This window comes from Schistocerca americana, chromosome X (assembly GCF_021461395.2).
Source record: "Schistocerca americana isolate TAMUIC-IGC-003095 chromosome X, iqSchAmer2.1, whole genome shotgun sequence".
NCBI lineage: Eukaryota > Metazoa > Arthropoda > Insecta > Orthoptera > Acrididae > Schistocerca > Schistocerca americana.
The window spans coordinates 111,429,682-111,455,378 of NC_060130.1; the positions used below are offsets into that span (position 1 = coordinate 111,429,682).

Here is a 25,697-nt window from a genome sequence, read left to right on the forward strand (position 1 = left end):
GGAATCGCATTTGATGTCAATAGTACAGTATATACCAAGACATCGACGATTTAGGTGGTAGAGGGTGGAATTCGGTATAAAGATAGTCGGTTCTGTGCAGTGGTGTCTGCGCACGACCTTTTACTGCAGGAAGGAAACAAACACCATTAGTGACAGTCCGTGCTAAGTACATAAATCATGATTATGACAATGGCACATAGAAAACTGGTACCAGGTGATGAAAAAGCAAAAATCGGTCCGTGGAAGGAAATGGGACTCTCTAATTGTGAAACCACCAAGATTGAATCTTTCATGTACAGTGATTGTTAATTTCGTTAGACTTAGCACACGATATGGACAGAACGGGAAACATGGGCTAAGTAGAAAATTATGTGAGGCATCGAAACAGTTATTGTTGCTCAAAGCGAGAGCCACAAACAGTTATTCAGTTGACAGTAACTGCCAGACGTGTATACCAAAATTTTGTCACATAACAAACCTCCTGCATTCGAGATACGAGTGGATAAACCTGCCCTAACACCGAAATGTAAAGAAGCTAGATTGGAGTTTACTGAAAAACATACACTATGTGATCAAAAGTATGCGGACACCTCCAAAAACATACGTCTTTCATACTAGGTGCATTGTACTGCCACTTACTGCCACGTTCTCCATGTCAGTGACCTCAGTAGTCATTAGATATTGTGAGAGAGCAGACTGGGGCGCTCCGCGGACCTCACGGACTTCGAACGTGGTCACGTGATTCGGTGTCACTTGTGTCATACGTCTGTACGCGAGATTTCCACGCTCCGAAACATCCCTACGTCCACTGCTTGCGATGTGATAGTGAAGTGGAAATGTAAAGGGACACTTACAGCACAAAAGCGTACAGGCTGCCATCGTCTGATCAGAACAGAGGAGCAGTTAAGTATGAGCAGGCAGTTTGGTAGTGGAAGTGTAATGATTTGGGCAGCCTTATGCGCTGAAGGTAACTCATGCATCGCTCCGCTGAACACTAGAATGAACTCTAACATGTACACTGCGATGCTAAAGACAGAACTGATTATGATTTGTAAGGACCTAAAGGACGAAAATCTAATGTTCAACAAGATAATACATCTGTGCATGTTTCCGCTACAACCAAAATGTGGTTTTGGAGGTAAAGATATCGGTGTCTCGCCCTGGCCTCCACATACCTCAGATTTCAACCCCGTAGAGAATCTTTGGGGAATACTTGCACGGTGTGTTAACCGCATTGGAAGACAATTTGAGGACGTATGTGAGCTGAAAAGAGCGATACGAAAAGTGTGGACGACTGTTTCACTGCAAAAACTACGAACCCGAACAAAATCAATGCCGAAGAAATTTGAACAACGAATGTCAGACAAAGCACTGGCTCTGAGCACTATGGGACTTAACTTCTGAGGTCATCAGTCCCCTAGAACTTAGAACTACTTAAACCTAACTAACCTAAGTACATCACACGCGTTCATGCCCGAGGCAGGATTCGAACCTGCCACCGTAGCGGTCGCGCAGTTCCAGACTGTAGCGCCTAGAACCGCAGACAAAGTACTAACAATACAGTAAAACAACAGGACAGTGAGTGGCTTTATACCATTTTACCTTCAGAAAAAGCAAATGCCTTTTTTTTAGTTGTGTTAATGAAGTACCTATGTAATTCCGTCATGAATGTTTGTATTATATGTATCTTTTACTTTCATAATAAATTCGACACATTAATGCGTCAGGCATTGTACTATTACTTTCGTAGGACCCGTGCATTTATACAGATTTCCACTGCTGCAGAAGATAGGCTGAAGAAGACAAATCTACGTTTATAGCGTTTGTAGGGCTAGAGAAAGCTTTGGACAATGTTGACTGGACTAGGATCTTTGAAACTTTGAAGGTAGCTGGGATAAAATACAAGGAGTGAAAGGTTATTTACAACCTGTAGAGAAACCACATAGTAGTTACAAGAGTGGAGAAACATGAAAGCGAAGCAGTCGTTGAGAAGGGACTGAGACAGTGTTGTAGCCTATCTGCGAAGACATTAAGTCTGTACATTGAGCAGGCAGTAATGGAGACCAAGGAGAAATTTGAGAAGTGAATTAAAGTTTAGGGAAAAGAAATAAAAACTCTGCTTTTGGCGATGACACTGTATTTCTGTCACAGACGGCAAAGGATTCTGAAGCACTGTTTAACGCATTGTATAGTAAATAACCTTGATCATCTTGTGCTCCACAGTTGATGCGTGTTAATATTAAACTATATTTATTACTTCACGACCCGTTTCATTCAATGAGCACCATCAGATGATATTCCCAATAGTCTTCCTCAGAAAACTGTATCAGTGTCATGACTGAAGTAGTCTGATTGTCGTACGTAACGTTAAAGGCACATTCAGGTACATAACGACCGTCTGGCAGAAGCATCGCGAGCCACTAGTGCAGGCAACACGGTTTGGTGAGCACATTTGATGTTCATTGACGAAAACCGGTCGTCACGTAATGAATGTAAATTAATTCAACGGCGATTTTTCTTATTAATATTAATCGGAGTAGACAGTGTCTTAAAAAGAGGTTATAAGATGAACACTAACGAAAGTAAAACAAGAGTACTGGAATGTAGTCGAATTAAATCGGACGGTGATGTGGCAATTAGATTAGAGAATGAGACACTAAAAGTAGTAGATGAGTTTTGCTATTTGGGCAGCAAAATAACTGACGATGACAGAGAAATAGGAGGAAATAGTCGATCGACCGCATTTTCATCCTTAGCGTTCGTCATCGGATGCAGTATGGAGGAGCTTTGGGGTCAGCACACTACACTCCCGGCCGTTGTCCACGTTTCGACCTTGGAGCCGCTATCGCTCAACTGGCTTCACGAGTCTGAGTGTACCAAGGTGCAGTCCACCCACCAAGGAAGAATCCCTGGCTGTACCGGAAGTCGAACCCCGGTCCGCCGCATGAAAGTCTGTCGCGTTGACTACTCGGCTACGAGGGGGTGGGGGTTGAAACAGAGAGGAGATTAAATGATAATGCAACAGCAAGAAAATCTCTATCAGTACCAGGAGTCGAACCCTGGTCCGTCGTGTGAGTCTGTAGCGTTGACTGCTCGGCTATGGAGGGGTCGAAATAGAGTGTAGTTCAAATGATAATGGCAACAGCAAGAAAAGAAATTACGAAAAGAGAAGCTCATTAACATCGGATATAGTTTAAGAGTTAGAAAGTCTATCAAGAAGTCTTTTCTGACGCCGTTTGTCTACAGTGTAGCCTTGTACGGAAGTGAAACGAAGACGATAAGGGGTTCAGACAAGAATACAATAGAGGCTTTTGAAATGTGGTGTTACAGAAGATTATATGGGAGGATCAAATAACTAATGAGGAGATACTGAATTGGTATTGAGCCCAGTTGTCAATCGTATGCCAACGGCCTTGCCGCAGTGGGAACACCGGTTCCTGTCAGATCACCGAAGTTACGCGCGGTCAGGCTGGGCTAACACTTGGATGGGTGATCATCCCGTCGGCCGAGCGCTGTTGGCAAGCGGGTTGCACTCAGCCCTTGTGAGGCGAACTGAGGAGCTACTTGATTGAGAAGCAGCGGCTCCGGTCTCGGAAACTGACATACGGCCGGGAGAGCGGTGTAGTGACCAGATGCCCCTCCCCCCCCCCCCCCCATATCTGCATCCAGTAACGCCTGTGGACTGAGGATGACACGGCGGCCGGTCGGTACCGTTGGGCCTTTATGGCCTGTTCGGGGGTAGTTTTGACAATCGTATGATTATTGTCACAACAAGTTTCGGGACAACAGCATCCCATTTTCAAGTGCTAGAAACAAGGTTAAAATGGTTCAAATGGCTCTGAGCACTATGGGATTCACCATCTGAGGTCATCAGTCCCCTACAACTTAGAACTACTTAAACCTAACTAACCTAAGGACATCACACACATCCAAGCCCGAGGCAGGATTCGAACCTGCTACCGTAGCGGTCGCGCGGTTCCAGACTGAAGTGCCTAGAACCGCTCGGCAACAACGGCCGGCACCAGAAACAAGAAAACCAGAAAAAAAATCCTCATTATACTGACAGGCATATAAGAATTACCAATGTCTCGAGTTATAACATAGCTTAAATTTTTTTATGGAATTAGGCCTCGTTACAACTTAAAAACAAGCTGCACAGATGCACCGTCAACTCAAGCTATAAAACATCACAAGCAGTTGCGTCCACTGTTCCCGAGGTACACTTGCAAACTGAAAGTTGCTGCCATCACTTACCAATGATAATATTTACTTAATGCCTAATGCTCAGCACCAATGATGCTACTGGCAGTCATAAAACCTTTGAGAAATGCCTATCTGGTCCTAGCCCATTCTAACTTAAAACTAACACTACACTGCAATCTGAACGGAAAAAAAGCGTGCGTAAATCCTGTGTCACTAGGTAAAATATGTTAGTGGCTGCTTCTTAAGTGTGCCCAGAAATTTCCTTTTGGACACTTCCGTGCTCTCATTTAAAACGCCACCCTCTTTCTTCAACTTGCAACACCCTCATGCTTTCCGGTATATCCCCCAACGAATGCTGTTCATTCTTGAGATGCTTTGCTACAGCTGATGAGCCGTTCTCTATATTATTATGCTCTTTAAAGCCAACTTAAAAATTCCATCCCGTCTGCGTGACATATCACGCTTCACAATCCTGACATTTTACTTCATACACTCCCGATTTCTCCACCCAGTTCTCATCTGTGTCGGTGTAAGGAGGATTGTTTTATCCGGTTTCCTTGTTTTTAGCAATTGAAAATGGGTTAATGTTGTCTCGAAACATGTTGTGGCAATAATCATACGACTGGCAAATGGACTGAAAATATTCAATATTGTTTGAATAACAGTTGTGTGATGGCTTCACATCAGTTTTACTGAACTGAGTTGGGGAAAAAACGTAATGTATGGCACGATTTGACTAAAATAAGGCATCGGTTGACAGAACACATTATGAGGCGTCTTGGAATCATCAGTCTGGTAAAGGAGGGAAGTGTGAGAGGGCGGGGGTTAAAATTGTAGAGGGAGTCTAAGATTTGACTACATTAAGTAGGTTCAAATGGATGCAGATGGCAGTAGTTATGCAGAGATGAAAAGGATCGTACAGGATACACTGACGTGGACAGCTGCATCAAACCAGTCTTCGGATTGAAGGCGACGGCAACAACAACAACATTCCGAGCGCAAACATAATGATATACAACCCGACCACGGTGTTATTGCACTTTGCATCCCGTGCCCGTTGTCGGAAAAATGCGGTGATGTTACAGGAAACAAGTACAGTGGCGAATAAGGAAAACTTATCGCACTGTTAATGCCTCCGGGAAACTTGTGGTTCAGCTTGTCCTGATGAAATAATCAAGATAAAGAGGCGCGATAAGCCCACCGAAACGCTCTCACTCTCAGGTTCAATAATATTGTGATCAACTAATACCTCTAACACAGTGATATCCTCCACATGAACCAGTATGGTTCCTCAAAACATATACTTATTAACAAACATACGATTGTGTGGGATACCTAACGAAATTAGTGACTAGTTTGACGATTTCTTGCTAGAGTGGACGCAGCATGTTATCTTGGAAGGAGAGTCAGCAACAAAAGTAGAAATAGTTTCTAGTATGCCTCTGGAGCATATTTTGGGACACTTAGTGTTCATATTGTATATTAAGTAAGAGTAATCTCAGACATCTGCAGATGATGCAGTTATCTATAACGAAGCAGTATCTGAAAAAAGCTGCACAAATGTCCAGTCAGATCTTGATAAGGTTTCAGAGTGCTGCAGAGGTTGGCAAGTTGTTTTAAATTTTCAGAAATTTAAAATTGTGCACTACATAAAAAAGTAATATCTTATTACGACAGTATCAATAAGTCACGGTTGGAATCAGTTAATTCATACATATACGTGTGTGGAACACTATGTAGGGCTATGAAGTTGAATGATCATATAGTCTCAGTCGTAGGTAAGGCAGGTGGCAGACTTCCTTTCCTTGGCAGGATATTGAGAAAATGTGTGGAAGTTCTGAAACTCAGAAATCATAACATAGGAACTGAGAAACATCCTTCGAATTATTATATCGCTGATATGCTAAACTTAATAATCCTGTCAGTTATGTGGCTAAACTTCATCAGTGCAACTCCCCCGGTAGCTGAATCGTCACCGTGACGGATTGTCAATCCTCTGGGCCTGGGTTCGATTCCCGGCTGAGTCGGGGAATTTTCTCCGCGCAGGGACTGGGTGTCGTGCTGTCCTTATGGACTGCGCGTCGCCGAAGTGGCGTCAAATTGAGAGACCGGCACCCGGCGAATGGTCTGCCCGACGGGGGCCCTAGCCATGCGATTAAATTAAATAAATCAGTGCAACTTAACCTTTTCTTGAAGAGCGTGTACCACTTACAAATTTATTTCCCTCATTTCACAGGATTATGAAACTGTATCAAACTATTTGGCCCCAACAGACTCATTGTTTGGGACCTAATTCCCGAGATAGCGCTTAATTGTTACATTTGAGCACTGTGTGTCCTGGTTTTTGGTGGTTTTATGTAATTTTTTTTTCCTCTCTGGTATAGATAAGCTCACTGAAGGAATTTATTGTCTTTTTTGCCCTATGTTAGAAATATACAGATTCGTGCACATATTTATTGATAAATCACTTTGAAATTCTTTTAGTGGTTTTGACTCATGGCCAGTGTGTGCAGAAAATTTCTATTTGTGCCTTTTCTTGATATTTGTGTCTAATGCTTTACATTTATATACTTTAATTGGTGCTATAATCATCTTTTATTTCCCTTTATTTGATATGAAACGGGAAATTCCACAAACTCGTGGTCTTTTTCTGTGTCCAAAGCTTGCCTTCCCGTTCTCATTATATTTCTCCCAGTTGAAAGTTGCCGTACAAGAGGAAGGTGGAAGGAAAGATGGTCACACTTTCCTCCATTCTTGTAGTTCCACATGATGAAACTGTTTACTATTGCAGTGTTCAAAAGAAGATCAGAAAGACGATGCCACCTTTTGAGTGACTTACTACCAGTAGCATTTCTTTCTCACCGATACTCGAATTGGTCTATAGCTTCCCAGTGATTTCTTCTTTTTACAGATCCTAACCCCTAGAAAAAAAAAAAAAAAAATAGTAAAAAGAAATTTAATGGGACCCTTATGTCTCGCTGCACTGGAGGAAGAATAAATTTAGGGAGCCAGTCTACTCCTCTATTCCTCCTCGAGTCCAGCGGGGCATATACGTCCCACTTCAGACATTATGAAACCATAAACAACAATCAAAATTTAAAAACATGGCCTCATTTAGTATTCATTCCAAAAGCAGAAAAACAATTTTTACAGTAATGTGCGGAATTTTAATTCATTGGATTACGAAAGGGTTAATCGATAACGAGGACAATAATTTCAACTGATCTCCCATGAGAATTCTTTTGAAGGACTATTCAGCCTTATCAATTTTTGCAACATTTCTTCACATACGACTCAACGATTTATTGTTTCTACAACATGTAAGGTAATTGATAATCAGCGATAAAATTCCGTCCCGTTTTGAGCACTGTTGGTGTAATCTTTGCGGAGAGAATAGTGAGATGAATGTGGATTGGAATTTTCGCTCACTAAGTGAACTGGCCTCATATGTTGAGCTTTCTGATCGATGAAAATTGCATACCACGTCAACATGTTGAACAGGTAATTTAGCTTCACAGGCGAATATTCTACGAAGGGCGTTCAATAAGTAAGTTTCCCTGTTTCATAATAAAAAATTATACACAATGTATCATTTTGAAATAATTTTACTGACACTGTACAATGTTTCCGTTACTTTTCTACATAGTCGCCACTTTTTTCCAAGTATTTTTGGTAACGTGATGCAAGTGCTTCCAAACCAGTTTTGTACCAGGTCGGTTCCTGTGATCGTAACCAGTTGTTCATTCTTGATGTGAATGTCACTTTGGGCAAGATCTGGTGAATACAGAGGATGCGAGAACACTTCTCAGTTGAATCTTCACAGAGTTCTAACTGGGCCATTCAAGCTACATGAGGCCAAGCATTGTCCTGAAGGAAGGGAACTATGCGAGACAGAAGTCCAACACCTTTTCTCTTGATGGCAGCTCATGGGTTCCTCAAGACATTACGATACGTCTCCGACTCCACTGTGCTGTCGCGAGGGAGGTAATGAATGGGAAACACCCTCTTACACTCCCAAAAGATGGCTGCCATAGCTTTCCCTGATGAATGTGTGACCTTTGCCTGTTTTTGAGCATTTTCGGCAGGTTTCTTCCACACCATGCCCTGACGTCTCGCCTCAGGAGTCAAATGAGGAGCCGGCCGCGGTGGTCTAGCGGTTCTAGGCGCTCAGTCCGGAACCACGCGACTGCTACGGTCGCAGGTTCGAATCCTGCCTCGGGCATGGATGTGTGAGGTGTCCTTAGGTTAGTTAGGTTTAAGTAGTTCTAAGTTCTAGGGAACTGATGACCACAGATGTTAAGTCCCATAGTGCTCAGAGCCATTTGAACCATTTTTTTTTTTTTTTTTTTTTTTCAAATGACGAACCTGGGTTTCATTCCCATTTGAATGGTCATACATAAACAGAGGTTAACTTCTGGTGGATATCGAGAGCGGATAGCTTTTTCAGCGAAAAAACGAATGAAAGAGCGCAACTCACAAGCGAAAACAGTTTGAAATGACAATGAATTACAAACATCAGCTGTGTACGGGTCGTTGATAGAGTCAACGGGGAGAGTTGTAAATGAGTGCCCGACCGGGGTTCGTACGCGGGATCTTCTGTTTACTAAGCAGGCGTTCTAACCTTTTTTTAAAATCTCATTTTGTTCGTTATTGGTCGTTGTATTTGCTGGGGGCAGACGTGCCATGAAGCTTGTTCAAGTTCACCGTTGACCCTTTCACTCAGTTTTTTGTTACAGAGGACAGCTATCCACCGAGAACACATGAACTAACACGGCTGCGCGGACTTATCCCAAGCACGCCCCCAGTACACTCACATTCTCAACATATCCCACACACTTCGAACGTAGTGCTCCCTGCCCATTAATATCAATTTTCGTGGCAACACCTATTCCCGCCTGAGTTCGAGAGTATGTGTGCATCCACACAGAAATGATCCTTGGCTTGTGATAGCCGGAATTATATGCGTATGGTGTCTGTTCATCCGGACATGTCAGAAAGAACAGACACCATACACATACGAAAACACTTTGTAGTAGTAATTCCATGCTAGCTTGCGGAGTACTGGCAACATTCTGCAGTATGCAGCATATGTCGGTGTGAGCGTTGTTAACACATACCAGTCGAACACACCAGCCACCCGGCCGGAGTGGCCGTGCGGTTCTAGGCGCTACAGTCTGGAACCGAGCGGCCGCTACGGACGCAGGTTCGAATCCTGCCTTGGGCATGGATGTGTGTGATGTCCTTAGGTTAGTTAGGTTTAATTAGTTCTAAGTTCTAGGCGACTGATGACCTCAGAAGTTAAGTCGCATAGTGCTCAGAGCCATTTGAACCAACCACACCAGCCATCACATGTAAGAGGCACAGTTAACCATGCGGAGAAATAAAGTAGGGAAACTTAATTATTGGACGACCCTCGCAGTTCGACGCACTGTCTATGTCGTTCTGGTGGGTGTAATTATAAAGGAAAATAATAGTTTCAAACTCGTTACTTGTATGTAAATTACGATGTATTATCATCATTCGAGCAAATTACGTGGTATGATATTTGTTATTCGATTCCTTGGCACAACTTTTGGTTCAAATGGCTCTGAGCACTATGGGACTTAACTGCTGAGGTCATCAGTCCCCTAGAACTTAGAACTACTTAAACCTAACTAACCTAAGGACATCACACACATCCATGCCCGAGGCAGGATTCGAACCTGCGACCATGGCGGTCGCGCGGTTCCAGACTGTAGCGCCTAGAACCGCTCGACCACTCCGGCCGGCCACAACTTTTGGCTTGAGTGCTGAATTCGTGTAACATTTTTTGCGATATCAGCTCTTAACTATACAGACTAACAACCGCAAACTTCACGTTCCTGAATTAAAATTACTAACAGATAATGTGTCTTTAAACTCGTGCACATAGACAAAAAAATTGATTTGTTGTAACAAATAGCCTCTTCCAGACGACCTGTCGACCTACCAATCGAGACGATAAACTGCTTTAAAACACTGGGATTCTGCATTGAGGGTAAACCCGGATTCTCTCGTCCTAGTATGTATCATAAAAATACGTCAAAGCGCTGTCTGCCCTCGCTCAACTGAGTCTATGTTCCGTTTTTTACGAACTTGACGTCGAGACGACTTTAGAACGCGAGCTCTCCATCTGCTAGAAATGAAGCCTCACTTGTAGACAGATGGAGTGAGGCGTGTGTTCTCGCCTTTTATTGTTCCCGTTCCGGATCGCCTTTGAGAGTGCACCGCGCCGGAGCCGGTGACCGTCGGTAGGCATCTGCGGCCGGCTTTGCACGCAGGGGACTCCGGGTTGGGTAACGCCGCCAACTGTTTGCGCGCCAACCCTCTCTCCAGGTGGCTGGTTGCACATGCCGTTGCGTCGCTGCTGGCAAAATACACGGCAGCTGAGCCTCCACCCCCACGTTCCGCGCACTCAGCTGGTCGGCTACCACAACACGATTCTGCAGCTGGTCCGAAACCACCTCGTCGCAGGTATTGCCACACAAGGATTCGTGAATTGTTTGCACGACGGTGCTAATTTGAAACTGAACGCAGATAATTTGAAATATTTTCACGTTTGTTTCCGTCCGTTACTTAGGTTTAACATCTTCACAGAAGCTTAGTGAGTCGTATTCGTAAATTACACAAATTTCAAGGATCTACAACAATCCCGTCGTGTGTACTACATCTCCAGGAGTTGGACAAAAATATGCGAACACCGCGAGAAATGCAGATGCTAACGAAGCCTGCAGGTGGTGCTGCTGCACATGTGCAACGTACTCCATACGTTGCAAGGGTCAGTTGTGGTCGCAACAGTGTCTGTACTGTGTAAACTGAATATCTTGCTTAGGCACTGGTGAACAGTATGTACGAATTTTACAAAATGCATAGCAATGCGCTCTCTGTGAAAAATTGTAGCAAGATTACAATATGATGGTGAATGAGCCATCGTATTGTAATCTCGCTACAATTTTTCATTTTTATTGGCAGTTATGGTTGTCAGTGGCAAAGTATGTCAAAGCATGTATGCATCTGCGATAATTTTTCTGCCGTTGATGATGGTTTAAGGGGGGTAGGACGTCAAACGGGCCGACTTGGAGCAGGAGAGGCACCACAGGTGATTTTAATTTCCAGTGCCTATACTTTTACAAATAAATTCATAAAACTTTGTCAGCATGACCAGGAAGGATTCAGGATTCACGCTCATAGCAGTGGAAGTTCGAAAACATAACAAAATAATTTTCTTTTACATGCAAAATTTCATCATTTTTTTTCACTTACTATTGGCTGCATTTGTTGATATAGATACATTTTTCTTCGCAAGTAAGAGAGATTCTTTGATGAATTTTGCACAGCATACAAACCATACTTACAGGTGTATGAAACTCTAGAATTTTCCAAATTTATTAAAAAATGTGGTAAAAATTGAGATAATTAACTGCAAAATTTTATTTTTATCTAAACATAAAGCTTAAAACGTAAGAGCTCATTAATTTTTTCATGAATTAAATAGATTCTAGAGTTTCAGACACCTGTAAGTATGGTTTGTATGCTGTGCAAAATTCATCAAACAGTCTCTCTTACTTATGAAGAAAAGTGTACCTATAGCAACAAATGCAGCCAATAGTAAGTGAGAAAATGATGAAATTTCACACGTAAAAAAATTATTTTGGTATGTTTTTGAACTTCCGCTGTGATGAGTGTGAATCCTGAATCCTTCCTGGGCATGCTGACGAAGTTTTATGAATTTACTTGTAAAAGTATAGACAGTGGAAATTAAAATGTCCTGTGGTGCCTCTCCTGCTCCAAGTCGGCCCGTTTGACGTCCTACCCCCCTTAAGACCGAAACCGGTAGCAGAATAAATAACATTACCACACACAGCACAGTGTTATGCATTTTGTAAACTGTGTCTATGTAGTTGAAAGTGCGTTTATGTCGGAGAGCACTCTGATGGTGCTGAATGGTGGCTGCTTCCGTAACCACGGAAGCCGAAGTGTTTGGTGTTTCAAGAGGCACCGTACTGATGATTTATGCCGCAGGCAGGGAAAGTGGAAAACATCGTTCGCTAAGTCACATGACGTCGCTGTTTGGTGTCCCCCCCATATCGACCAACATAAGTCACAAATGGGACAAAATTGTGTGATCGTGACAGACGGTCACTGAATAGGATTCTGACGAAAAGTAACAGGGTGGCAGTTGCAAAGATCACGACAGGACTGAGTGTCGCACTCGCGAATACTGTCAGCTGGGGGCGTGTTGTAATGCTGAAACGACTCACCAGTGATGTAAATGCCCATAACAGGGAAACTTGATGCCACAGCCATAAAATCTGGACTGTAGAGCGATGGATGAAAGTCATTTGGTCGGATGAGTCTTATTTCACACTGTTTCAACTTCTGGCCGAGTTTACTTCCCAAGAGCGAAACATGGCGGGAGTTCGGTTATGATTTGGGCAGGTATACCACGGGCCCCATGGTTATTCTGCAAGGTCGCATTACATCCAAGCATTACGCGACCTTTTTGGGTGATCAGGCCCATCCCACGGTACAAGATTTCTTAAATACAGAGGTGACAAGACGACACAGCCCCTGTTTATACAGCTCGCGTCGTTTAGGACTGGTTTTGTGAGCCCAAGGGTGAATTACTGTGCCTCCCCTGGCCACCACACTCACTAGATGTCAATATTATTGAGCCTTTTTGGTCTGCTTTGGGGTGAAGGGTGTGTGATCGCTATCCACCCCCCATCATCGGTATCTGAGCTTGCCACTAATTTCAAGGAAGAAAGGTTCCGTTTACATCCACCCAGAAACTGTTTTTATCCATTCCGAGACGACTGGAAGCTGTTTCCAACGCCAACGTGTTTTCTACACGGTATTAGGCACGTTAAGGTGTTGGCTTTTTGTTGTTTCTATATTTTTGTATATCCCCCGTACATCTGTACAGCGCAGGCGGAGGGTACTTCAAGAAACACGATCACTTCCTCACCCCCACCCATCCCGCCTCCTTTCCTATTTCATTCGTCAATGGTGCGTGGGAGGGATCACTCTCGGTAAGACTTGTATGAGCTCTAATTTTCTCATCGCATCCATTTCGTCGGTGGAATGTGGGAGGAAGTAATATGCCTTCCAACTTTTCTTGGAACGTACATTCTCAGAATTTCAACAGTATCTCCCTCCGGGTTGCACAGTGTCTCTCTTCTAGAGACTTCCACTGAAGTGTAATACTGTGGCTCTTAAAAAACCCAGCGCTCTTCGTTGTGTCTCTTCTGTAAATCCAAACTGGTAAGAGTTCACACTGACGAGCAATACTCTTGATTCAGTGGAATGAGTGTTTTTTATGCCACTTATTTCATGAATGACTTTCTTTTCTTTAAATTTCACCCAGTCCGGCATCTGCTTTTCCTACAGTTAGTTTCATGTCGCCATTCTAGAGAGTGACCATAAAGTCCTATTTTCATTTCAAAAAATATTGAAAACTATTAGAGATAGAGCATCGCTGTTTCTTGTAAAGCAGCTCTTAAAGCTTTTTCTATTTTGCCAGGATTTCATTGTGTACCCCACCCGTCGCTCAAGGCGATATTCCAGTGCTGCAAATGTATGGGCCAATATTGCTGCATCAACAGTTCTGATTGCTTTATTGATTTGTGCACAAAGGGTAGCAGTGTGGTGTTGTGCATACGCGAGCCTCGACGTAACCTCACAAAAGAAGCCTAATGACGTACCATCTGAAGAGCGAAGGGGTCATCCGATGGGACTATCCTACCAAACCACCTCCGAAGAATTGTGTCATTCAACACATCCCGCACGTTCAAACTCCAATGTAGGCGTGCATCATCGTGCTGGAAGATGATGGTCGGCTGCAGCTCTTTGACCTATGGTAGCAGGAACTGTTCGAGCGTGCCCAGGTAAACATTTCACGTTATGGTCTTGTCTGCGAGGAAAAACAAATCTATCACTATAACACCAAATATTAAGCTTCAGGCGTGTTGTGTGGGTTTTAGAAGCTCCAAATCCTAATGTGGCGATCCACGAAATGGTTCAAATGGCTCTGAGCACTATGGGACTTAACATCTATGGTCATCAGTCCCCTAGAACTTAGAACTACTTAAACCTAACTAACCTAAGGACATCACACAACATCCAGCCATCACGAGGCAGAGAAAATCCCTGACCCCGCCGGGAGTCGAACCCGGGAACCCGGGCGCGGGAAGCGAGAATGCAACAGCAAGAGCACGAGTTGCGGGCTGTGGCGATCCACATGTCCAGAAATGTGGAATGTTGCTTCATCTGATAAGAGACACTTCTTAATTTAGCCATTGTAAGAATCTATGGAGGCCAGTATGGAACACGTGATTGCATAGTGCAGAGGACGATCGTTTCGCTGCAGTGCTTGCCAGTTGATCTTGCTAGCTGCAGTTCGTTTGATTCACGACCAATTAAATTCTGTGTGTGTTGTGTGGAGTGGGGGGGGGGATGCTTTGAAATACAGCTTGCACTCTGTCAACACGTACTCAAGACACTAGGGAGTGTCCACTTCGGGGATGGTGTTTGACACTATCGAACTCTTTAAGAGTTTTGAAGTAGTTCATTATATTTGTTTTTGCCTGTGCTGCCCTCCCATACTGGCTTCGATAACACCGTAGCACAGATTTGAATTTTGAATTCTACATATCAGATGCCACATTGGACCTTCTCCTGGTCTATCGCCGTTTCGATGCTCTTCGAGTCAAATCTGCAAAAGGACAAACGATACAACTTTGAGAGTTGTTAAAAATGTTTTACAAATGGTTCAAATGGCTCTGAGCACTATGGGACTCAACTGCTGAGGTCATTAGTCCCCTAGAACTTAGAACTAGTTAAACCTAACTAACCTAAGAATATCACAAACATCCATGCCCGAGGCAGGATTCGAACCTGCTACCGTAGCGGTCTTGCGGTTCCAGACTGCAGCGCCTTTAACCGCACGGCCACTTCGGCCGGCTTAAATGTTTTACAACAAACCACGATACTCTATCTCTAATGTTTTACAAGTAATAATTTTCTGGACTGATAGCGAGACTCTCCGGACACACTGTCGCTTCACGGTGTTACTCTTTCGAATTTTGTTATTGCTGGATATTTAAGATAATCTCATTATTGTTCCGTCTCAGCTGCACACTTTTTTAATTCGACTACATGTTTGGATCGCAGTGGATCATCTTCAAATCTAAGTAATTACATCAGCAACCCGTCTTGTCTACTCACCAAAACATATCAGAGTACTATTATCTTAAATATCTACCCGTATACAGTTGCTGAATTCTCTCATGGCGATTATGTCGACAATAGTTTTGTTGTTACTGTTTCCAGTAGTTGATCGCCAACTATGTAATCGAGCAATACTGCATCTCTTCCTCTACTTAGTACAGTACGTTAAATTTATTTATGCTCAGGCTCAACCGCAAGTCCCTGCACCGGTTCTCCCTCCTCCTACATTTCGCTACAGACTTCTGTCGTTGAACCACCGTATAGACAACAAAAACGACTGCGAACACCTCCGTATAGGCAACAGGAACGACTGCGAACAGCCGACGGAATTCTAAACGTTAACACCTTGACCCTTTTTATGTGATGTAAACCATAAAATTCACATTCATTGCACTGGGGTGCCAAAAGTCATATGACGCATCTCCTAATATCGAGTCGGACCTCCTTTTTCCCGGCACAGTACAGCAACTTGACGTGGCATGGAGTCAACAAGTCGCTGGCAACACCCTAAAAAAGATTTAGCCATTGTGCCTCCATAGCCGACCATAACTGCGAAAGGGTTGTTGGTGCAGGATTTTGTGCACAAACTGACCTCTCGATTATGTCCCACTTCGTGCAACCGAGGTGGCCAAATCATTCGCTCGAATTGTCCAGAATATTCTTCAAACCGATCGCGAACAGTTGTGCCTCGGCGAAATAGCGCATTGTCATCTGTTGCGTTCTGCCCACTCGTCTAAGACAGGGTGCCTAGGTAGCTGTTTCCTCGGATCGCTAGACAACTATTCAAGCATATCGTATTAATGGAGTTTATTATAGCAAGTTAAATTGACAATACTTAACTTTGTGTATTCACAAAGGTGTGCCGCAAGCAGATGGGGCATGCAAATAATCAGTGTCCCTCGGTATATACAATTTCATTGAAAGCAATGTCTTGGTCTCGTCCTAGAGAGGGGTTCGTCAGTGTACTATTGGCTGACGTCGTCTCATAGCCCTCTCTGGTCTTCCGTTCTCGATCGTCGTGCCGGCGCATGTCGTTACGCCAAAACACCATCCATAAAAATTCTATCAGTGTTTGGGAACATGAAGTCCATTAATGACTGCAGTTGGTCTGCACGTAGCCGAACATAATCATTTACAGTCGATGAATGGTTCAGTTGGACCAGAGGACCCTGTCAATTCTATGTAAACACAGCCCACACCATTACGGAGACACCATCAGCTTGTGCAGTGCTTGTTTACAACTTGGGTCCGTGGGGGCAGTGCTACACCCGAAACCTAACATCAGCTCTTACCATCTGAAATCTAGACTCAGATGACCAAGCCACGGTTTTCCAGTCGTCTGTGGCACAACAAACACGGTCACGAGCCCAAGAAATGCGCTGCAGGCGATGTTGTGCTGTTAGCAAAGGCACTCGCGTCGCTCGTCTGCTGTCATAGCCCATTATGGCCCAATTTCGCTACTGTATCCTGACGGATTTGTTCGTCGTACGTTCCGCGGTTTTTTCACGTAGAGGTGCTTGTCTCTTTGCACTGACAACTCTACCAAACACCGCTGCTCTCGGTTGTTAAGTGAAGGCTTCGGCCACTACGTAGTCCGTGGTAATGCCTGAAATCTGGTCTTCTCGACACGCTCTTGACGCTGTGGATCTCGGAATACTGAATTCGCTAATGGTTTCCGAAATGGAATGTTCCATGCTTCTAGCTCCAGCTGCCGTGCCGCGTTCAAAGTCAGTTAATTCCCGATGTGCGGCCATAATCGCGTCAGAAACCTTTTCACATGAGTCACCTGAGTACAAATGCAAGCTCAGCCAATATACTACCCTTTTATACCTTATATACGCGATACTAAAGCCATCTGTCTGTGTGCACGTCGCTATGCCATGACCTTTGTGATCCCAGTGTCTGTTTATTGGCTAATATGGGTTTCATGTGCAGCTCATCGTGCTTAGAAGACTTCCTTTAACAAATATATTCATTGAGGTAAGCAGAAAATTGGTGAGCATATGACAGGGCTGATGTGTTGCAGAGGAGGATGCTGGGGGCGCTGTCTGCTGTGGTGAGCGCGGGCTCGGAGGCCCTGGAGCGGCTGGCGTTTCTGCTGGCGGCGCTTTTCCTCGCCGTCGAGTTCCTGCCCGCCGCCTTCAAGAGCCTCGTGCATAGGGCAAAGCCCTTCCCGCGCGTCCTACGTAAGTCACCTCACACAGTTACAACTTTCATTTCCTTGACAACTTAACCAAAAAAGTACTTTTTTTTCAAGACCGGGCGGAAAAACCGCTGCCCAAACAACCTATTTTCCACAGTATTTTGTTCTAAAATGGAGATATACATTTCCAGTGGTAATGATGCGAAAATCAGCTGCCTACTTACCACTGGACTCGTTTCGTATTTGAAATATTAAAAAATGTACAACCGCTCGCTCGATGAAAGATCCGTACCCATAGACTGGAAAGTTGCATAGGTCACACTAATATTCAAGAAAGGTAGTAGGAGTAAATCACTGAATTACAGACCCGTATGATTAACGTCGATATGCAGCATGATTTTGTAACACATATTGTATTCGAACATTACGAATTATCTCGAAGAGAAAGGTCTATTGACACACAGTCAACACAGATTTAGAAAACACCGTTCATGTGAAACGCAACTACCTCTTTACGCACATGAAGTGTTGAGTGCTATTGACGAGGGATATCAAATTGATTCCATATTCCTAGATTTCCAAAAGGCTTTTCACACTGTATCACACAAGCGGCTTGTAGTGAAATTGCGTGCTAATGGAATATCGTCCCAGTTATGTGACTGGATTCGTGATTTCCTGTCAGAAAGGTCATAGTTCGTAAATGACGGAAAGTCATCGAGCAAAACAGAAGTGATTTTTGGTGTTTCCCGAGGTAGCGTTACAGGCCGTCTGCTGTTCCTTATATATATAAACGATTTAGGAGACAATCTGAGCAGCCTTCTTAGGTTGTTTGCAGATGATGCTGTCTTTATCGTGTAGTAAAATCATCAGAAGATCAAAACAAATTGCAAACCGATTTAGAAATGATATCTGAATGGTGCGGAAATTGGCAATTTACCCTAAATAACGAGAAGTGTGAGGTAATCCACATGAGTGCTAAAAGGACTCCGTTAAACTTCGGTGCACGATAAGTCAGTCTAATCTAAAGGTCGTAAATTCGACTAAATACCTACGAATTACAATTACGAACAGTTTAAATTGGAAAGAACACGTAGGAGATGTTGTGGGGAAGACAACCAAAGACTGCGTTTTATTGGCAGAACACTTAAAAAATATAACAGATCTACTAAAGAGACCGCCTACACTACGCTTGTCCGCCTCTTTTGGAGTACTCCTGTGCGGTCTGGGATCCTTACCAGATAGGATTAACGGAGTGCATCGAGAAAGTTCAACGAAGAGCAGCACGTTTTGTATTATCACGAAATAGGGGAGAGAGTCTCACGGATTTGGGATGGACATCATTAAAACAAAGGCGTTTCCCGTTGCGGCGGAATCGTCTCACGAAATTTCAGTCACCAACTTTCTCCTCCGAATGTGAAAATAATTTGTTGACTCCGACGTACATAGGGAGAAACAATTATCATAATAAAATAAGGGAAATCAGAGCTCGCACGGAAAGATATAGATGTTCGTTTTTTCTGCGCGCTGTTCGAGAATGGAACAGTAGAGAATTATTGTGAAGGTGGTTTGATGAACCCTCTGACAGGCATTTAAGTGTGACTTGCAGAGTATCTATGTAGTTGTAGATGTAGAGCTAACGAGAGAAGAAGGGGAGTGCCATAACCCAATCTCCCAGAACTTCGCTCAGTGGAAGACGAGTTCAAATAAGAGAACACATGTGTCGGCTTATCCGTAGGTACTCGACCGTTTCTGACACCCAAATCTTCAGATGGCAGACACTCAGATCGGTACCAAATGCAGATATAGTTTGCGCTTTATGCTGCCGTCTAGGAGAACGTCCATAAAAAGTAAGTAAAAAGTACCACATGACCTACGGAGCACAAGTAAAGCTCAGTTGTGAGCATCTGCTGTGTGGGGTTCACGTGGAGAAGTCGGTAGAGCGTTAGTTCGTCGTACGAAGGGTACCAGGTTTGATCATTGATACTGCTAGCTTTTGTGCTGTAGTACTTGTGAAAGTATTATAAGGCACAACATGCTCCTGACATGTAAAAGGATTGTTCGGAGTTTATAGCAACTTCCTATTGGCAATCCACTTTCGCTTCGATATTTTGAAAGTAGCATACTAATAGGGCACATTTTTAGTTTCACAGAATAAACGCAAAGAATCGGAACAGAAGAATAAAGAAACAATTGCATCACACGTGCGGAAGTATTAATATTAATACATCTACATCATACTCAGCAAGCCAGTGAGGGTACTTTTTGTACCACTATCTTTCATGTTTTAAAGCATTTATTTCAATCATTAAGACATTCAGCACATTATTAGACACTCAGCACACGAACGTTTTTCAGTTAACATTCGCTAAGTCGAGCTTCACAAACACGACATCTAAATCCAACACACTCACTTCACACTGCTAGTGTGTGTTATGATTCTCGTCGTCTGTTATTATGATAACAGGTGGCCAATGCTACATAGAAACATATATTGCAGGTTTGGCAGTGAAGTCAGTAAGGAGCTGGCTGCATAGTCTGTATCTGCAACGACTGAAATAATTAGTAGTAGTTGGTAAAAAATTATATATATTGTACTTAACTTGTGTTACAGGCTTCTTCATATGCTGCATACATATAATTACAAACAGATATCTAGAGAGGCATTACTTATGCCGTACTTGACTAAGCGCCTTGTTAGAGGTTGCCTCCCATCAACCAAAGGCTATGCTACATTCCTAGTTGACGTCCGGAGCAAGAGTGGACGAGAGCTCGCTAGATACTTGTCACAAGCCGCGGAGCGGCGCTAGTCGTGACTCGTGGGTCCAGTGATATCTATTGCGGAACGTGGTCGATATCTGCGATCCCTAACAAGCGTGGTATCGAACGTTGATACCACACTGTGATAACTTACTGACTAAAATCTCAGCTACAATCTGTTAACTTTAAACACATATTGCATGATGTTAAGAACTGGAAACATTCGTGGAGTATGCCTACAATTTCTAACTATAAACAAAAAAGCATTTGTCAAGTAGTCTTCACACATACACTTCTTCAGTTCCAACAAAACACATTTCCAATCACAGTACGAACATACAGCAAATTTCTCTAGAGTAATATTTATATTCAGAATACACTCTTTAAGTGAATCTGTGAACACTCATGTGAAATACAAATGAATTACGTTTTTTTCCCTTATATAATTAAACATTACAAAAGGAAGGTTTAGTAGGCGGGAGAAAACTTTTTCCTCAAAATTACACACTTTCAGCATGAGGTAATAAACAGTAAACAAGAAATAATGACAATAATGACAATGAAAGGAATAGTAATTGACTGCTCGATAGCAGCACCATCGTACATCTATAAACTCCGAACGGTCCTTTGACATGTCAGGAGTATGTTATCTCATACAACAATTTCACATATACTACAGTTCAAAAATTGGCATGACCAGTGCTCGAAACCAGTACCCTTGGTACGATGAACTAACGCTCTACTGACTTGACTACTTCTTTTTTTTTTTTTTTTTTCGACGAGGATAGGATTCGAAACACGCGTGCAGAGCACATTGGATTAGCAGTCCACTATTTTTTTGCTAGTGTTGAAAAAAAAGAAAAGTTAAAGAAAAGTATGAGCGGAACTCGATCAAGCGATCCACTGATTACGTAGCTTGCACGCTAACCATATTTTTTTAAGTTAAATTCTTCGATCTTAAATTGAAACAGAAACTAAATAAATCTTCTTTTCGTAACAAACAGTCAAATATCCGTAAATCAGAATAAATCAAACACTTATTGGAAAAGTTGTTCCAATTTTTTCCCATATTGTGGCTTCTGGCAAAATTAGTTTTCCTGGGGCACCTTGAGTTGGCTTAGCAACAACAGAAATTTTTATATCAACTTAATTAAAATAACACAAACTTCGTAGCGACTCTCTTAACTGTTGTGCGCAAACTAAAATTTACCACGTCTTTATGGTAAAGTGTGAAGTAAGGAATTTTGAAACAAACCTTTGGATATCGGACTCTTTGGACGATTATGGTGCTCTTCCATTATTTACTGTATATACTCATCTATACTCGCATATTTAGTCATAATTGCAAAACATGAGAACTGGCCGATAATCCAAGTGTAGCTATTGTTCTTTGTTTCAGGAAAGAAATGCCAGTCTGGTTGAAGTACTTCTTTAAGTTTTGTAGCAGATTCAGTAGTCCTAGTATTTGTGGCGAGCTTTCTTCTAACCCAGTTCCATATATGGAATTGGTCTCGGTAGATTAGCATGTTTGCACAACGTGTCTACAGTATGACAATGATTGCAGTAAGGACTTTGGTTCAATTTAATCTTGTGCAGTTTTTCACCTGTGGGGACCTTCTCATTTACAATGTCATACCATGTGGACGCTATTTTGGAGTGGAGGATGGAATTATTAATATTTTTCTAGATGTTTTTCCAGTTGACCGCTGGATATTTCGCTTCCACGGGGTTTGGCTTATGATGTCTCGCGAGGTGACAATACGTCCTTCTGGTGTTAAGCTGCTGTGTATTATCTCGAATATTGCTCATTTCCAGGTAGTAAGTCCGGACGTAGTCGAGTTGACCGCTGATGCGACCAATATCGACTGGAGCTTTTCTGCTCGTTGGGGCTAACCTACTGAATAACGTTTGTGTGATTGTCGGATGGGGTATCTGCAGTATTTTGCGGATACGGTCCATATATACTGCAGTACATTGTTTCTGGATGTCTGACGCCAAAACCACCACCGGGGCGGGTTAGTACTATGCTTGGTATGGTGACTTTAAAGCTATTTCCGCCCCAGATGAGCCAATACGCTGCAGCTAAAATCTTGTGCGCTGTATCCTTGGGTACTGGTAACACTGCTGCGATGTGATACATTTTGCTTAGGGCGTAGCTGTTAATCAATAGAGCTCTCTGTACCCTATTTAACGTTCTAATTTTAAGTTCATAGAGAGTAGCGCTGAATGTATTGAGTTTATGGTCCCAGTTGTTCACTGTCATCTCTCGTGGATTGGACATTAAAATCATACATAAGTGGTTCGTCTCCTCTGTCCTTTGTAGCCATGTAATTTGAATATTCTCCTTACTGGGTCCGACAGGTAAAATCTTCGATTTATGTTCATTGAGCTTGGATCCAGAAGAAGCGACGTAGGCATGGATTATTTGTTGAACAATTTCAATTTCGGATTTCGTGGTAACTATTACGCTGATATCGTCAGCATAAGCATGACACACAGGTTTTGTACTCAACGTCTTTAGACCTTGTAACCTTTGGTGTAGGTTTAACAGTAATAGTTCTACAGCCATTGTGTGTTACAGTGTCATAGAAAACGGGCAGCCTTGTCTCACAGACTGCTTAATCTGGACTGGTGAACTTAGCTGGCCATTAATTTTGATTCCAGAGGAGGTTTCGACTATACATTGGCGTATCATATGAATAAAATGAGCACTGAACCCCATCCGTTGCATTACGGTTAGTAGAAAGTGGTGGTTGATGAGGTCAAATGCCTTATCAAAATCTAAAAACGTGAGACCAACGTTGCCTTTACACAGCCACGACAAATTTATAATATCCCTATATACACATAATGTATTTGACACATATCTCCCTGGAACAGTACTCATTTGATAAGGGCCAATTACGTTCGGCAGTACAGACTTCATTCTACTATTTATGAGTCGGGCGAAGATTTTGTAGTCGGATTTGAGTAGAGTTTATGGTCGAAAATCCTTCAACGTAGAACTCCGTGCTTTTTTGGTATCAGGACAATCAGTCCTTCCGAAAACTGAGGTGGCATCTGCAGGTCTCCCAATAATTCAATGCATATTTCGGTGAACTCCGGTCCTATGACGTTCCAAAAGCAAGCATAAAATTCTGTGGGTAGGCCATCTAAACCACCTGATTTCTTTGTAGGCTAATCTTTGATTATGACACATATTTCTTCATCGGTAGCGTTGGCTACAAGGTGGGTCAGATTGACCGTGGGTAGAATATAGGATAAAAGTGGCTCAATTGACATCGAATCAGTTGCCGACTCGGTGAAAAAATGGGAATAATATTGCATCACGAAGATTGTTGTTACGACTTGTTGATTGTATTAGTGCCCTTATTCATCGTTGAGAGTATGGCGTAACTTTCGTTTACCCCTCTTGGCTTCCCGGATCATGTGGTATACGGATGTATTCTCCTGTACCAGTTTAGTCGTAGAACGCGCACGAACTTTTTTCCCATCTAGAGATTGTCGTACCAACGCTGTGATTCTTACTTTATGCGTTTTATTCTACAGCTGTTTGCTATTAATCCCATGGGGTCGTCATATAGTTCGCTGAGTCATACGAAGTGATACTCCAGGGTGCGTTTCCGCCAGTATGCTTTTATGCTGACATGTCGTACGATACAATTTTTTTGTCTGCTGTTCTGCAGGCTGCAGCCACCACATGATCCGTGTTGAATATCTGTATGGCGTCCGAAGGTTTCTGCGTCCTCCAAAAGCGACACGTTTAGCTGCCATACGCCCCTTCCCAGGAATGTTTCTTGTTTAGTGTGCTGCGTAGTTATATGAAATGCGCAGTAATCCAAGAAGTTAATGGGCCAAATTTCACAGTCAATTACATTATGGATAAAGCCTTTCGTTACATACAGTCTGTCTAGCCTGCTTGCCGAATTACTGGAGACGTATCCTCGGGTGTGCGGACGTAGATAGCACCAAGTGTCTATTATATCTAGTCCATCAGTTGACAACAACAGAGACTCGCAAAAGTTGAAATTCGGGACTTGATCTTCTTGACGCAATACGTAGTTAAAAATCACCACCCAGAATCATGTGCAATCGTGAATCCGTTATTAATGGGACAATTTGATTCCGGAACAGGTTGCTCCTTGCTCGTTTCCCGCGGGATCCGAAGGGAGCATATACGTTAACAAGAAGTGGATAATATATTTTTGCAGTTATTCCTCGTCCAGATTCAAACATAGCTTGTGCTTCACGTGGTATGCCGTGTTTGATCAATATCCCCGTTCCGAACTCTTTGCCTACGTTCAAGATTGCCTCATATCCGTACATACCCGCTATTTTCGTCGTAACTACCTCTTATATCATCGCTATGTCAATGTCGGCGGGGTATGAGTAGTTCCTTAGAGATTGTAACTTCACCTCGGAAACATCACTGGAGCTCCACACGAGAGACACTCCGCCCAAGATATGTTTTTCCTGTATTCTGTAGGTCATGCCGTACCTAATACTTACCGTTTACGCACGTTCTCCTGTACGACAGGACGTAGCACAAACTACATCGGTGTTTTGGTTGATACTCTATCGATGTACAACATTTGGTACCGATCTGACTGTCCGATACCTGGGGGATTGTGTGTGAGAAAGTAACTATTGAAATTTTCAACGTAATTTAGATCCTTTTAGTGCGCGATAATCTCAGATAAAATGATGGTGCACTGGCCAGCCTCGCGGTTTCTGACTCAGGTGCACCGCGTTCGAAACCAGATTAATTCTTTTATTTATATTAATTGTAAAATTACAACTGGATATCGCAATAAGTGCTATACATTTATTATAAAACACATGTGTGTATGGTATTTTCAGCGGTTATAATTTAAGTTCTCATATTCTTATAATTCATTCTTATATTAGTTCTAATATTAAGTCTTCTGGTTTAGTGTTATATTTATTCTTCCGGAAGATTTGGTGCAGACCCTTGGATTATACCGACCGTAGAAACATCCGAAACATAGAATTTCCGCACACCACGAGTATCTCGCGAAGTCAGGTTTGCCACAGCGGCATTTCTTCGTATGAATCCTACTCGAGAAGGAAACGTCATTAACATTGCTGAAGATTTCACGCGCTGGCAATAATGCCGCTTAAAACTACGCGTAACGGGTCACTTTACCGAAAACTGATGCCTGTAATCGATTATGAACCAATATACACAACAAGAACTTCACCGAAAACAGTTTCAAATAATCTTCTCATTCATCTATTGTTTTCCTTTTTTAAAGTCATTCACCAGGCATACAACGTCATTTCAATGCATATTGGAAAACATTTGTGTAGTATTCTTTTACGAGCA

The 25,697-nt window shown here is 42.8% G+C and overlaps 1 protein-coding gene across 1 annotated transcript in view; it reads left to right on the forward strand.

Annotated features, from left to right (window-relative positions):
* Positions 1 to 25,697, forward strand: part of LOC124555806 (ecdysone 20-monooxygenase) — a 173,972-nt gene that overhangs the window by 39,369 nt on the left and 108,906 nt on the right. Inside the window, exon 2 of the mRNA XM_047129867.1 lies at positions 17,477 to 17,636. Within this exon, the coding sequence (XP_046985823.1) occupies positions 17,483 to 17,636 (154 nt within the window). The 5' untranslated portion in view covers positions 17,477 to 17,482. The remainder of the gene's footprint in view (positions 1 to 17,476; positions 17,637 to 25,697) is intronic.